The sequence below is a fragment of the Porites lutea genome, chromosome 12 (genome assembly GCF_958299795.1).
Source record: "Porites lutea chromosome 12, jaPorLute2.1, whole genome shotgun sequence".
NCBI classification, from domain to species: Eukaryota; Metazoa; Cnidaria; class Anthozoa; order Scleractinia; family Poritidae; genus Porites; species Porites lutea.
This window is the reverse complement of record NC_133212.1, coordinates 2,362,841-2,379,000: the sequence shown is the minus strand read 5'-3', so window position 1 is coordinate 2,379,000 and position 16,160 is coordinate 2,362,841. Positions and strand designations below refer to the sequence as shown.

General features: G+C 39.0%; 2 protein-coding genes across 2 annotated transcripts; both read right to left on the bottom strand.

Moving 5' to 3' along the window:
- Window positions 1–3,426: 3,426 nt before the first annotated feature.
- LOC140921883 (gamma-aminobutyric acid receptor subunit gamma-1-like) lies at window positions 3,427–13,607 on the bottom strand. The gene is made up of 12 exons (XM_073371882.1): window positions 13,466–13,607; window positions 12,944–13,072; window positions 11,117–11,472; window positions 10,482–10,703; window positions 7,678–7,684; window positions 6,993–7,143; window positions 6,797–6,909; window positions 6,531–6,598; window positions 5,879–6,090; window positions 5,342–5,424; window positions 4,548–4,676; window positions 3,427–4,158 (listed from the first exon to the last, which is right to left on the bottom strand). The coding sequence occupies exons 1-12, from the start codon at window positions 13,521–13,523 to the stop codon at window positions 3,563–3,565; spliced, it is 2,124 nt and encodes a 707-aa protein (XP_073227983.1). The 5' UTR covers window positions 13,524–13,607; the 3' UTR covers window positions 3,427–3,562.
- Window positions 13,608–14,131: 524 nt separating this feature from the next.
- LOC140921881 (gamma-aminobutyric acid receptor subunit gamma-4-like) lies at window positions 14,132–16,017 on the bottom strand. The gene is made up of 4 exons (XM_073371880.1): window positions 15,900–16,017; window positions 15,522–15,634; window positions 14,690–14,757; window positions 14,132–14,347 (listed from the first exon to the last, which is right to left on the bottom strand). Exons 1-4 carry the CDS (start codon window positions 15,986–15,988, stop codon window positions 14,132–14,134), a joined length of 486 nt encoding a protein of 161 aa, XP_073227981.1. The 5' UTR covers window positions 15,989–16,017.
- Window positions 16,018–16,160: the final 143 nt, after the last annotated feature.

Here is a 16,160-nt window from a genome sequence, read left to right as displayed (position 1 = left end):
CACATAATTATTAAAGGTAACAATAGAAAGCCACAACACTGAAGGTTGCAGCAAGAGCAGCAAGTGAGCGTAGACGTGGTTTGCCAGCATTTTTCCTGTTTACGTGTTTAGCTAGGATGGCGGGGTTGTAAGATTGCATGTAAAGGAGGGTTACGTATTTTTTACCCCACCTAAGCAGGTTACCTCACCTACCTGGGGTCCCCCACCTTTATGTTAACAGGCCCTAACTCTCGGGAACCGTGAAACTGGTAATAAACGGTATACCTAACCCGGGACTAGCTGTGATACTACTTCCATCTTCAAAAACGTCAGCATAGCAGCCAAAGGAGCCATTATATCGGTGTAACACGAATATTAGATTGCGGTTGTTTCATGCGTCTCGTTTTTTGACTTTGTGTTCGTTTTTGTCACCATCTCTAAATTTCAATCATGTTCAAAACACCCCTACTAACAAAATATTTCGTAAAGCTATTTAGATTGATATTCAGCAATAAAAACAAGGTGTTACCAGGAGCCCATTTCTAGGCTCCTGGTGTGGCAACATAGGCATAAGTGAATGCAAAGTTTTGCGGTATACAATCTGTCAGAAATTTGTTTGAGTGGTCAAAGTTGGGGCTGATGGGCTTCTTTATCATGACCACTCCATTATTACAAGGGGACAGGCCATAATTATTGTTGACCCTTGCTGTTTTTGGTATTTTCTCTAATTTTCCACAGCATTATTAAGTGAAACGTTGGTAACTGAATTGCTCTTGAGGAATTCATGATTGTAAGATTTCGTAACCACGGCCTTCGCCTAATTGCATCAAACAAATTACATTCATTTTTATAAATGATGCATCATTGGTTGGCTAAAAGAGGCTTCGTTCCTGTAACTTTCAGCTCTTCTGAAGTTAGTTTGTTTGTAAATTGTAACGCACGCGACAACCATCCTTTTTTTTTGAAAGATCCTATAGACCTACCATTAACACTCTGGTGCAAGGGCTCTGAAGTGAATGAGCTCCTTACAGGTGTCTAGGCATGCAGGGACCTCATACACTTCTTTTTAAATGCAATGTGTAAAAATAAAGAGTGTTAAAAATTCCTGGAGAGGCATGTTTTACAATCTCATCCCCAGGACTTACTAAAAAGGCAGAAAAAGGTAAAGCGACCACATTTTACGGCAATAACTCGTGAAAGTAATAATAACTGATAAACTTGAGGTCGACGGTGCGCTCCTTTTACCCCCACTCTCCATTAATGCTCTGTTTTAATGGTATTTAAAGCTAGTCAAAGCTACACAGAAAGGAGAGAAGTTAAAATAAGGATGTGTTGACACAGGGGATCGAACTCGGGACCTCGCGCACCGAAGGTTGCGCACTAACCAACTGTACCACCCTTGCTCCTCCTTTTCCCCCTGAGGACGAGGTTGACATGTTTTAATCATTATCTCGATCTCAAGGACAAGGTTACCAATGAAGCAAGTTGTAATCTGATCTTAGCTGCACAATTACAAAGTGGGCGGGTTGTCAGTTACGGTTCATGAAGTCGTTCATGTGGCATGTCAAAATTTAACGATTCTGTCGTTTAGGATGTGATGCATTTGGGTTTATGTTAATGACATCTTTGAAAGCTGGCTTTGTGATCTGTTTAAATTGATATGTAATGATATTATCAGTGGCAAGTCTTAGCAGTGACACTGACCTGAGCAGCAGAGTGAACATGGCCGCACTTACCGTGTGGAGACTGGGCACTAGTCAATATTATATACATGTAAAACTATTTTGAATAGTGTAACAACAACTAAACATTACCAAATTATAAACTTAAAAATTTGAAACAAATGTTTTTTAGCCAAATCAAACAAGAAGAGTACTCACCACAGGGAACCCAATCTGCTATTATAGGTGAAAGTTAACCCCCCCTTTTATCTGTAATTAGGACCATTTGTAACGGGCACCCCCTCCAGTATTAATCGGCAGGTGCTAAGGAAGCTCTGTGCCAAATTTGACACTTTTGTCACGTCTGTAACGATCCGGCCTATATTTTGCACTAAGAGACCTGACTATAATGGAATGACGCCGGCTATCACGTTTTCCCGCCAAAATGACGTTGGTTCACGCGACAGCACTACTTAGTACTGAGAAAATCTTGTACTCGTTGTCGTCCTCGTCTTTGAATCTAAAGCTCTCTTTTGTTTCCTTTCTGGTTCGAAAATGACTACAGGATCGGTCAATAACCAATCCTTTGACACTGCTGTATCAGACACAGTGGTTATGACTGCGATACGGGTTTCGGGAAGGTTGTTCTTTCAATACCTGCGGGGTTTCGGAATTTGTACTTGTTCCAAGCTCGGGAAAGAAAATTGTCGTTCACCCGGTATTAAACCTGGATCACATTTCATGGTGGATTTGGAATTATTTTGTGGGTATGCGCAGTTCGGTCAGAACGTTGAGTTCATCAGTTTTTACAGTGTGTAAAATTTTAACATTTTGACTTTGAAGCAAAGTGTTTTTAACAGTGTGAAATGCTTACGTGCGTGTACGGCCAAAAACAAAACAAGTTAGCACTCTTTTTAATCAGTGCAAATTACATTTTGAAATTCAAAGCAGTTCCCCGCAGTTTGGCTTCAACTACAGTGAATTGCGCGGTTATCTTAGATGGTGGCTTTAGTGTCAAGCGTCGAAAGTCTGTAGTTTGTTCAATTTCTTATGTTTCTTTGTCTTACATCTTTAGAAAACATGTCGCTCGCAACTTTTGAAATTGTTTGAGTCCTGACCTTTCTGAGACCAAGAATAATTCATATTACTTATGGACTCAAACTAGTGCTCTGCATTCGCGATTCGTAAATAAATCCTTCAAAAAATTGATTTCGTCTAAGAGGAGATACCTGTTTCTCCTCTCTTGTTTTGTCCTAGTGTTAAGGGTACGCTAGTTAGTTACTTATGAACGCTAACTTGTAGCGCATTGCACCATTGTATATTGTCTAGTCTCACTTTTAAATGTTCTCCAGATCGGGAAATGAAATGTGCTATTTATTCACGAAGTCTTCTTGGTTGTACATATGAAAAAGAACTGTACATATATTACGGTTTTATCAAGTATGGAGTATGTTATTCTCTGTATACCTTGTCTGCTCTCGAACGCGTTAAAATCAAGGTATTTTGTTAAATAACTATCTGCTTTTATTTTATTTTATGGCCTGCTGTGTTACTGAACGAGAAACTGTGCTGCTTTGTAGCAGGCCAGTGTGTTGCACATCAATGTTCGTGACTTCACTCTTTAAACGATCAAGAAAGAGTGCATGCGCATGCTCAGTGGAGTCAGGGACATAAGAACTGCAACTTCTGAGAGCGCCGTCTTGCGATTGGCGCGAAAATAACAACAACAACAAGAAAATTGGCGCAAAAGGACACTGAACTAGTTTTGGGAAAAATTTTAGGCCACTGGATTTAAGAACAAAATTGCACCCCACCTCCCCCTCCCACCACTTTGCCTAAGAAATAGCAGTAAGCAAAATGTAAACCCTGTAAGAAGGGTAGAAAAAATCACTGCATGGCGGAAGTGCTGAAAAAAGTCTAATTTAAGCCATATACGTAGTGAAATAACCAACTAAAAAAGCTGCATAGGCAGATGGGAAAAGGACTCTGGATATTCTATCGATCCATGTTTCCATGAGCCTGTTCGTCTCTCGGACCTCTGAAATACCTTTAGCTTCTGTCAGGTGGAGAATCATTGAGATTTTGTTCTTCCTCTCGAGGACATTAACAGCCGTCTCTTCGTTTTGATTCGACACACATGTCTGTTGATCGGTTTCGTGTTCCTGTGTGGCAATAGGTGAAGATTTCATCTTCCGCTTTTCTCTTGAGGCGGCCTTATAAACGATAACGCTCTCAAGAAGCGTAGTAAAGGAGAACGCGAAGGACACAATTAAAAACAGATCAGCAGCCTTTACATAGCTGACACGTGGCATATTCTCATTAACGCTTTGCACCAAGAACATCTGAGTGAGCAGCGAGGTAATACCGACAGTTCCCCTGTCCCCAATGTTTCGTGGGTCGATCCAGAAAGCCACCCACGAAACCACTGTGCAAAGAATAGCCGGAAAATAGACCTTTATGAAATAATAACCACTTCTTCTCTTAGCGGTAAAGGCGATTTTCAATATCTCAAAACAACCTGTAACAAAGATAGATGGGATCAGGACATTCACGGCCAAACCGTCTCGTTTCAAAGGTGATAAATCATATATTAATCAATTTTAAAAATTCAACTACGATCTTAAGATAATTGATCGGGTGAGGTGGTCATTTGTAATTGTATCATATTGATTAATTTATGGTGCATGTTGCCTCTATTTTTTAAGAGGAGAACTAAACTATTACTATTAATCTGCACCAAAGTATAGAAATCCCAAGACTCGAATTCAATATGGAAACTTGCTGACTCCAAAGAGAGTTTAAAGCGCCCCTTCTCGCCATGTTTGATGTACTGCTGATTTCACATTGCTACATTTTTCTGACACTTGTTTACCACACTATGATGACATGAGACTGTTTCATATATACCTAGGAAGTATTTTGTGGTACCGATTGTTGTACTTTGATTGATGATCACAAAATCTGACATCTCATAGGCTTTGTTCAACATATGCACATGTATACGTCTGTAGCGCAGTTGGCTGGTTTCAAATCCGTCTGCAAAGAAAAAAAATAGGTATTCGATGAGTTAAGTTAAGGCATGGGTTGAAAGGCTAAAAAGACCCCCCACAGAGAATGCAAATAACCTTTTTCAGTGACGCAGAAGGGTCCAAGTAGAGGGTTCCACAAAGATCTCACTAAAATAGTTTTGGAAAATTCTTCCCAAGCATCACGTGACATTCCTTGGACCATAACGTCATAAAACCTGTTTTCTCAAAGGGAGCAAGCTTGTCATCAAATTGTCAGCGAAACTGTCTGGATTGTAAATAAGAGTTATTAAAGTCTTTTAAAAGTCAAGTGACCTGTTTTTCTTTATTTCGTAATCCGTGCTCCACTTAGGCATACATGTAGGGCTATTTCATAATATCCAGGCCATGGGAAAAACACTGGTGCTTAAGAATATTTGCTACTCTTTCATTTCCTTTCCCCCGTTTTAATTTGAACACTTTGAAAGTTAGCGATCATTTGCAGGTCACGTGACTAACATTTCAACAATGAATGTGTCACATATTGTCAAGGCCACCGAGCTAAAACTGTTTGCCAAGTTTCATGACAACTGATCAAAACAATCCGCTTCATCTCAAATGCTACTTTGCCAAATTATGCGAATTATGATGTGAGCTATGCCTTAACATGCCACCTAATAAGCTACGAATACTTACATGATGCAACATCCAATCTGAATGTTTGCTTGTCCATAGGAAAGGCGTGGAAATTCATCAACGTCCTGGCGATGACCTTTACCCTTAAACGAATAATTACAAGTTTAAAAACAAAGGAAAAGATTATTAAACTGATTGTACATCCTTTGTTTGTACACTCATGTGTTCAGTGGACAGTTATTCTTGAAATCTTTATCTTATCACAATTAAATTTCTTTTCATAGAGCTTCCAGTAGCTCAGTGGTTAGATTGTCCGAACTAGAACTCGGAGGGTCGTGAGTTCGATTCTAACCTGGAGCTCGGAGCTCTGATATAAGAATTCTCCTTCTTCCGACAAATTAATTACTCTAAATTGCTTTAAAATTATTATGGGGTCCTTTTTTTGTGTCGAATAGTCTGAGTCAGCCCCAGTTCTTTGGCAAAGTTGTCGCCGAAACGACTTTTTGTTGGCAGCGACTTTTCAAATGACTACTCAAGTACCACACATATCCAAAAGTGTCAGCGTTATTTTTTTTTTCCCTTAAAGATTCAAATTACCTCTTGGAATAAACAAGTAAACCATCTCCAATTAGTACCACCGTCATTGTTTCTTTTTGCACAGTGGTCTTTACACTATTTTCGAAGTACGTATCAGGCAGCCATAACTTATCAAGGACCTCTTGCTTCAACACAAGGGCGTTGCTTCCATTGCCAAACGCCAGTCTGCTGTCGAACCACAATTGCCTCAAGAACATATCCACTGTGAATTTCTAAGTACGAGTTAGAATGCTGTGTTAGTTATCAAGTGCTGCACTGTAACCTAACCATGTTAGAAAATCTGGATTTCGAAATCCAGGAAATTTTTGCTTGTGGAAACCGAAATCCGGAAATATTGCCTTGTGGAATACGGAATCCAGGGCTCTGGAATCCGGAATACAGCTCAAGGGATCTAGAATCCCACTAACGATTGGAATCTAGAATCTAAATTCCACTGAGTGGATTTCAGGTGTAGAATCCAAGACTATCTTGGATTCCGTGCAGGTGAACCAAATGAAGAATACAAGAGTACTTAAATTGTATAAAGAAATAAACTGCAAAAAAACCGTGTAGCCTACGTTACATCAGGCTCACGCATCAAACCACTGATGTAGTCTATACCGGCGGTATAGGGTGTCTACGACTCAGGCTACTAAATTGAAGACTGGCTTACCATGTTTTCTTCCTCAATATTTGAAATAGACAGCACTCCAATGTCTATCGCAATATCAACTGGTCGTTCTGGAAAAAAAAAAGGTCGTTCTGAGAGAAAAAAGGTGATTTTGGCAAAAGGCAAAAACAAAACACTTCGCTAAATCTGTCCGGTACCTTATGGTACTAGTTTTCGCGGTTAAAAGAAATAATTTTCGCGACAAGTGAGGATGAACTATGGTCTCATTTTAACAAAGGCAACAAAAACAGGAAAACACGAAAAATTACCTGCATGTCCGGGTCTCAGCCTTTTGTCGTAATTGCTCAAAAGTTTCTTTAAAATGGCCGAAGCATTTTGAGGTTCAAATACTGGCGGCATTCCTTCTATTGTTAACCTCTCACTAAAAAGAAAGGTCATTCAGATGAGAACACCCAAAGTTGATTTATTGACCAAAGAATAAGCTTGAACCGGATTCAAATTTACCTTATGTTCCCACTTGTGTTCAAACTGCATGCCAACACTGAAATTTCTTTAGACAGCATCAGAGCAACACACACAACTTTAAGAACCATCGCGGTTGTATTCTTGAACATTTTTAGGTACGTTTCAAACCTAATGGGCTTACAAAAGCCGCCTGCGACATAATATGAATAGACATAATGTGAATAATATCAAATTAGTTGAGCTTCGTGTTGAGAAAAACTTCGTGATTAGATATAGTTAACTGAACAAAAATGTTAGAACTAATAAGTGTGAAAAAGACACGCATATGTACAATACCCACAAAATTCGTTGCGCGCTGAATTTAACAAAGTTAACTGTTAATTTACGGGTGTTATCCTGTTCAAACCTTTAATTTCACCTTTCTATGATATCTTTGCTGTCAGCCAATGTGGTCTGTCGTGCTTGTGGACAGCTTATATTCGCCTGATTACTCCCTGAGGATTGTACTCTACTCAGTCCTGTTAATCATTGCTTAAAGTATGTTTTTTTTTTCTCCACACCCGAGTTTTAATCTGAGTAAATAGCAGTCATTTCAACGCCTATATCCAGCACCTATCAATTAATCAGGTATTTGGTTAAAACAGACTCGAATAATGACTTTATTCTTTATTGTCAGGACCAAGCAGAGCCGGCTTAAATACACGTTTTTGTTTAGTAAAATCACCTGCCACCTAAGATGGATATGGGGGAAATAAGTTAATTAAATTTAATTTACAACACGTAAATCATATGTTAACACTTTCTCCCTACAATACTATATGCGACGTTTCATTCAGTGAAACTTAATGAGCCCTCATGGTACCTACTTTGAAATGCACCTTAGTTTAAAATGATAGAACGAAAAATATATTTTTCTTTCGTCTTCGTGTGATTTGGCCCTTGGTGCGTCATGTAAAGCTAAAATTACTTTTAGTTCTTCTGCAGATTCCAGGTGAGATGCCCTCGTAGTGGTCTAAATAATCTACTCTTTTACAAAATAACAATGACAAATGTTTCCCCCGCAGTCGGTGTCGGTGAATCTTCATTTGGATGAAGAATTGTATGAACAGTCAGCTAAAACGGTGAGAAAAACACGAAAAACTTTAAGAGAGAAAAATGTGCCCGAAAATTATCCGTCTTAATTCTGAACATCAGTCCACTGTCCCAGAATTTTAGGATTATCATGAAATAGTTGTAATTGCGTGAATAGAAAGAAAAGGGGGAAATCATGTTTAATTTAAAACATCTCTGCAATAAGCAGTTTGCGGTTTCAGCAAATTAAGAGCGCTGTTCATGGCTTATATTTAAGAGTGACCAGCTGATATCACTAACGAAAATGGAAAACAAAGAATATACGTATCGGAATATACTACTTACTTGCTTGAGAGGCTGTGAAAAGCAAAAGCACTTTGGTCGTGATTGCCTTTTCTAAATGTAAAATGGGTTGATATAGAAAGGTTACATGTATCTCTCTGTTACTAAGGAAACGCCATCAAATAGACTAAGGAACTTGTCATATTTACAATCCTAACTTACATGTCGCACTACAGGTCTTTTAGATAGAAAACATTTAGTTGTTACATGACACCAATGAAATCCCAGGTAAGCTTTCGCGCGAAAGCGTGGGGGGCGATCCATTTAACCAAAATTTCCGGAAATTTTGGTCCAAAACTCAGTGGATCGGTTCGGTCCAACCGGAAAAGTTTCGAATAAACGGGTCCATCTTTTGAGGTGGACCACCTTTCGCGGTCGGACCGGTTGGAATTTTGGTTGAATGGATCGCGCCCTATGGTATCTTCATACGTGAAGACTGAAAATGACGCGTTTATAGTATCGGCACACGTGAAAAGAACATCATTGCCATAGTTACATAATAATAAATCGCGCCTTTCGCAGCAAAAAAAGTGAAAAGGTTTGGTAGTTTCAAAAAATAGATAGAACATTACTTGGCCACTTCTAGAAATTTCTCATTTTCACGCGGCCATTTTATATCGTCTATTTTCTAAGCTATTTAATTTGTAAGTCGTAAAAACGTTTTAAATGATGCCACCAGTTTTATATTTAAACAATTATAATGTGTTATCGGTCATATATATGCATTATTGTATCCTTAGCGGGTGGTCTACCCACTGAGCTGCGGAAAGACCAGACAAATTTATAAAAACAAGACCATTAGCTAGTTTAATTTAATACACGCCTCCTGCATTTAACAACAGAACATTTACGGCAGTTACGAATTCAAAATTCATACTTGGCTTCGAGACTGAGGAGAATAAAACGAAAGAAATGAATTATTCATCCATGAATCTTAATGTGATTTTTGTATATTGAAAACTAGGCTATTAGTTCAAGTGTCAGGGTATGTGTGTTGAGCTTCGTATCCCGACATAGGCAGAACTGAACCTCTCTCCTCTGCAGATTAGCCTCCGCTGGGTACTCCAATAAAAAAGTAAAACTGAATCAAAGAGGCCTCCGTGGGGGAGACAGCAGCTGAAGTATGTTTAGCGAGGCGGCGTTTCCATAAAGTGGTTACGTATTTCTGGAACTCACACTGCGGACCACATTGCGTGTTCACAAGAAAAAGTACCTAGAGAAGGGGAGGTTTTCTGAATGAAAAAGCATTTCATACATTTTTTTTTCGACAAAATGTATAGTACTAATTATTACTGAAATACATTTTTTTAAGGTACACACAAATAAATTATGTATACAAATATCAATGGTTTCTCATTCGAATTTGCGAAGCAATAGCGAGAAATCGATCGCAGTCCGTTTGCTGGCCGTAAACGTGATTCTTAATTTCAGCAAGCAAGAAAAGCAATTACGAGTGTTCAAATCTATTGAAAGTTTATTCAAAATATACTTAATAGCAGGTTTAATCCAGCATATATATTTTTTTTCACTTCAAACGCTTATTCAGTACCTCTAACCTTTATTGATCGTCCATATTTCAATCTCAATTTTAAGCGAGTCGAGTGGTTCATACTTGGGAGCAAACAACTCCGTACAACTGCTACCTTGAAAACCCAGCACTTCAACAAGACGCTTAAGCTGCTACTGAGACAACATTGTTTGAACCCGGGCATCCATCATTGTCTGGAAGAATTGTGTAAGAAAAAATTCAAATATTCCGCCACTTCTTCCGATTTGTTTTCACCGACAACCGTTTGTATAAGTCTTGCGCGAGGGCTAAATTTTATGACGTCACCGCCAAGCTAATTAAGGAGGGCTTTTAGAAACGGGCTTTCAGATGCGCGCGTGCGTAACTTTTTTTTTTATTTTTGTTTATTTTTTATTAGTAACAAACAGCAGATTACAAACAATACACTAAACCGTGCTACAAGTTGGCTAACAGTAACTACTAGTTTACAAATTGACACTAACAATAACTAACTTACGCTCGTCGTCTATGGACCCACTTAGCGTGCGTAAGCACTAACTACCATTAACGCGCAAAAAAAACCAACCCCATGTTGTCCTTATTTAAGCCATATATGTCGTGAAATAACAAACTAAAAAAGCTACGTAGGCAGTCGGGAAAAGTACTCTTGATATTCTGTCGATAAAGGCGTCCGCATTCTTCTTTTTCTTTTCTTTCATCTCTGAAGTGCCTTTAGCCCGTGTAGGGTCAAGAATCATCGAGATGCTGTTCTTCCTGTCAACGACAGTAACACTCGCCTCACTGTTTTGATTTACCTCAGTTTTGTCCTCCTGTTTAGCAGTAAAACAACAGAGTTACTTGTTTTCCAGGTGAACAAATCAGAACTAATCACCTTTCTTTTACTAAAAGACGCCTAAGAAAACCTGGATTCCCAGGCTTTGTAATAACTTCTTATAAGTGTACTAATACTTTAATAGCGGAGGTCTTGCGCGCGCGAAGCGCGCGAAGCGGAGCACTATGGGTGAGAAAATTTGGCTATCTATGCATCCAAGAAATTTCGGTTCTGACAAAATCATCCGTACGTCCATCGCGTCATGTTAGCGGATGTGGCCTTGGTCTCCAGACATGGTGATTTCGGCTCGATTTCTGTTTCGAAGCGAAGCTCGAAACAGAAATCGAACCTTATCGACGTGAATGTCACACAACTTTGGATTTCATTTGAAAGTGCAAAGTACGCCCATACCCTTTCATTTCGAAGCAAAGCAGTCATCTCCATCTTTCCTCCTTTGGCGGCCCTATAAACGGTGATACTTTCTAGAAGCGTTATAAAGGAGAACACAAACGAGACAATTAAAAACAGGTCAATGGCCTTCACGTAATTGACATGCGGCATATGCTCATTAACGCTTTGCACCAAGAACATCTGAGTTAGCAGAGAGGTAATGCCAACAGTTCCCCTGTCCCCGATGTTTTCTGGGTCCATCCAGAAGGCCAGCCATGAAACCACAGTGCAGAGAGTTCCCGGAAAATAGACTTTTATGAAGTAATAACCGACCCTTCTCTTCGCAATGAAGGAGATTTTCACCATGTCGAAACAACCTGTAGTAAAGATAGATAGATCAAGTTTTGCCCTTGACCGTCTTTCTGGAATGATTACATTTGTTACATTAATAAATCAGTTTAAAGAACAACAACGACAACAACAACCAACCAACCAACTTATATGCCAACTTAAAAACCCTTTACAAAAAAACAGAATAAATTAAAGTAGATCAGGCAAAAATCTACTCAGAGTAGCAAAAGCTAAACGAGCTGAGCAGTTACAATAATTAGATTACATTCGAGTAGGGTTGTGACACGCGAAAGATAAAGAGGAAAATAACCTAAGTTTAGGAGAAAAAAATTTTCCAACCTTGAACTCAAACTGAGTTTTTAGATACTTATCGGAATGGAGAGATGGTCATTTCTAATGGTGCCAGATTAAATGATGTTTAGTAATTATACTCGATTTCAAAATAACCAATATTATTATTAAAGTCAACGTATTCAAGTTCCAAGACTCAAATTCAAACGGCAACTTGCCAACTTCATTTTCCGTGGAGACCGTGGAAACGGGTTTGATATCTAGCTACTAGAGCGATTTTCGTATGACCTTGAAATGAAAACGCGCGAACAAAACAGAAACAACAAACGAACGGAAGTAGAGCGATTTGATTGGTTAATCGAACGGATACAAACGCGCGTGGCTTTTGATTGGCTAAGCGAACGCTCGGCTGAAAAAACTTCATGCCCGAGAACTTTCTAGCAATAAATCGATACTTCGCTTTGACGCCATACTGTAACACAAATGGCCAATCTAACAATGCCTTCTCAATATTTAAATAGGGTTTTCTTTGGCGGGAAAACGAAGAGGCCATGTTTTGATCTTTTCACCCATTTGCTGATAAAACGAATAAGGACACTTACCGAAACCAATTTTCAAGGTCATACGAAAATCGCTCAAATGATTCATGAACAGCAAAACAAAAGTAATCAATACTGTGAAGGTGATCGGATCCTCGCAAAATTTATAACCAAATGCTTGTTGTTTTAAATACCCATAAAGGTCTCCCGCTCTAATCCTTAATTGTGACTGAAAAGCCCTGTTGAAGGCAGTCTCAGTAAAGTATGCATGTATGTATTCAAGACATTCTTGGATTCTGGATCAGGATTCCTAGTGAGTGAAATCTGGATCCGGGATTCCGGATTCCAAAGATCTGGACTCTGGGATTCCACAAGCAAAATTTTCCCATCTTCCGTTATCTGGACTACCCTATGTGGGGAGAAAATTCAGTTTTGAATTATTTTCAAGAATTACTGAATATTTCACACCCGAACGAGTATTTATCCAGCCAGAGCCGATGTAATAAGTGGGATTTGCGTCGACTTTTATTTCACTTATCGCCGTCTGGAGGGGTCTAAAAAATAACTGTATAACCAGTCCATCTTGCGATGCTTAATGTATAGCGTGTTTTACAATGCTAAGGAATACTCCTGACACACGTTTACCAAAGTAAGGAACAATTTATACCTGATATGTACTTTTGTGAAGTGATTGTTGCACTTTGATTCATGATCACAAAATCGGCCATCTCTTGAGCTTTGTTCAACATGTTCACCTGTATTTTTCTGTATCGCAGTTGGCTGTTTCCTCTACCATCTAAAAAGAAAAATATAGTCATCGACATTTAACATTGCGCAAGGTGCAAGGGAATCTTCTGAAGACCGTTTAGCGTCTCTAGACCAACAAATCTTTTACTCAGTCTACCTTGTTCAACTTTTTCTATCCCTGCAGACCTAACTCTAACTGACCCTGACTTAAAACTTGATCCTTTTCCATTCCAAAATCATAGATTAATACCCAGCCCTATTTGTTCATTTTGCGGTAACCGTTCCAATGTATAAAATACATACCATACTAATTCTTAGTACAAAACGGGTCGACACAATACTCTGTAGGGTGGTACTCACACAGCGTAACCACTCCGTTGGGTGGTGAGAGGTTTGGTGGGCGTGGGGGGGGGGGGTAACTTTTGCTGGCGTAAGTACTTACAAGATGAAGCAGTCAGACTGAATGTCTGCTTGTCCATAGGGAAGGCCTGGAAATTCATCAACGTCCTGGCGATGACCGTCACCCTTAAACAAATGATTACATGCAAAGGAACAGATCCTTAAACTGATAGCGTACATCCCTTGTTGACAGTCCCTAATAGGTTTTTCGGTAAACGGGATTTTCCTTATTTGAAAACTCGGGCCCCGGGATTTTTAAGTAAAATCGGAGCGAGATTCGGGATTGAAAACTAATTATGCCCGGAAAGTGGGATGCCAAAAATAACCATCGAGATTACAGCGGGATTGCGCGTTACCAATTCGTCGTGCAAACGGATGCAACAACTCCCAACATTGTTGGCGTAGCTATATAAACGTTTGACCCGTTTCAAACTTTGCGCAACAACTCCCAACGAAACGCAACAATAAGCAATAGGGTGTGCAAACGAACGGGTGACCATAAGTATATAACAGGGTTACATGCTTCTGGCGTGACTTATTATTGATACTTGTCTTAAGGTCAGTCTTCCTTTGTCCAATTCTTTTCTCAGTTTCAGCACTGTTCAAGTTTTGCCAAATTAACTTTGTATTCTTGGAAACGACGTTGACACATACAGACAGACTTTTCAACCGACTAATACGGGGCATCGCGCCATTATTAAGAATCAGTTTACCTCTGGGTGTAAAAAATGGAACCGTTTCCATATAGCAACACTGCCATTGTTTCTTTTTGCCCAGAGGTCTTAACGCTGTTTTCAAAGTACGTATCTGGTAGCCATAACTTGTTCAGGACCTCGTACTGCAAAACGAGGGCAGTTCTTCCATTGCCAAATGCCAGTCTTCTATCGAACCATAATTGCCTCATGTACATATCTACTGTGAATTTCTAAATGTAAAGTACGGCGTTATCATGTGTTACCATGCTTTTTGATGCCTTGGGTAGCTCATGAACCACAACATGACAACATTAATGCTATTACGTATAATTCTCAAGTGAAATTTTGAAAATGAGTCACAATATACTTTAAAAAAAAAAACAGCTTTGATACGACATAGTTGAAAATATAGGAAAGTGCTACTATAAGGAAACAATTTAGCTCACGGAAGACCCTCCTGGTGCGAGTTGGAACCTTTACTACGAAATTAAACTATAAATGAGCCACTGACACAGTTACGTAACAGCACGTACACAACCATTCATGAGCCATGCAAATGGCGCCTGGCTTACCATGTTTTCTTCCTCAATATCTGAAATTGTCAGCACTGCAATATTTATCCCAATATCAACTGGTCGTTCTGAAAAAAAAAAAATTTGGCGGAGCTCTCGAGCGCGGAGCGAAGCACCAGCATGGCGAATTAAATATGTGACAAAATCGCCCTTCATATCTCAAAGGAGAAGAATAGTGCCTGAATTTAATAACAAAAGAGATAATAACAGCATTATCGTTTTCGACAATAGAAAGTGAAGGGTGCGTCATACCCTATACTACGTGTATTATGGGGGATTTGCAAGTGGCGTAAAGTGAAGAACAGCCCATATCCGAGGTCCAAAAACTCTCACCTTTAAAACGGCGGGGCTACGTGCTAAATCTTTGTTGTGAAAATGAGTTTTATTTGCATGAAAGTAAAAAAATAATTTTCTTAACATTGGCTTCGCACTTAGCCTAGCATTGAAAATGGAAATGACCTATTTATGTCTACGACTAAAAGCGCACGTTTAAGTTTGTTAGAACATACGGGCATTCAATTTCGTGTCGCTAATTCTCCGGGACGAAAATTAGGTAAACAGTGTTTGGCCACAGTGTTTCGTTGAAAGACATTCTGAAACCAAAGCTTGGTTGACTGGGCTTGTTCTGGTTGATTTCCAAGTGATAAATGAAGTTTTAAACACGAGGCGTCTGCCAGCTTAAAATGATAACTATCTTTAAATTGATCTCTTTTTCAACATTCAAGATTCTTAAAAATTTAACCTTTTTTTTTTCATTTTGTCCCTCAATTACTGTTCGTTAGTTTGAGACAAAGACAGCCTATTTAATGAAGGGAATAAAATAGGAGGATACCTGCATGTCCGGGTCTCAGCCTTTTGTCGTAACTCTTCAAAAGTTTGTTTAAAATCTCCGAAGCATTTCGAGGTTCAATCACTGGTGGAAGTTTCTCTATTGATAACCACTCACTGAAAAAAAAGTGAAAACACCAAACACGAAGAGTTTTCATCGAAAAGAAGCCCATTGTTTTTTTTTGAAAAAAAGCAAGTGAAGTTTACATCAACTTATTGTTTTATGCCTTTCCTTGCCTGCCCATGTGATTCATGTTCATTCTTATTTTCTTTGTTGTAACAAATGACTCCGTTTCATTCATAAGCATATAGCATATCCAAAGACAATTAGAAAAATAAACTTTGAAAAAAGCATAAACTTGAACTGTGTGTAAGTACAAACCTCATGTTCCCAATGGTATTTAAACCGCATGTTAGCACTGAAACTCCTTTCGACACCAACAGGGAAAAATACATAGCGTGAAGAATCATTGTGGTTGAAGCAGTCTTGATCCTTTTCAGATACGCTTGGGAAATGATACAAATGTTATAAAATCAGTCGAACTTCGTATGGAAAGAAATGTCTTAATCTTCAGCGAACTAATAATAATTGTTGTCCTTTTGTAGCGAGGGTACGCGACAAACTCTTGCGTATACAGGGTGT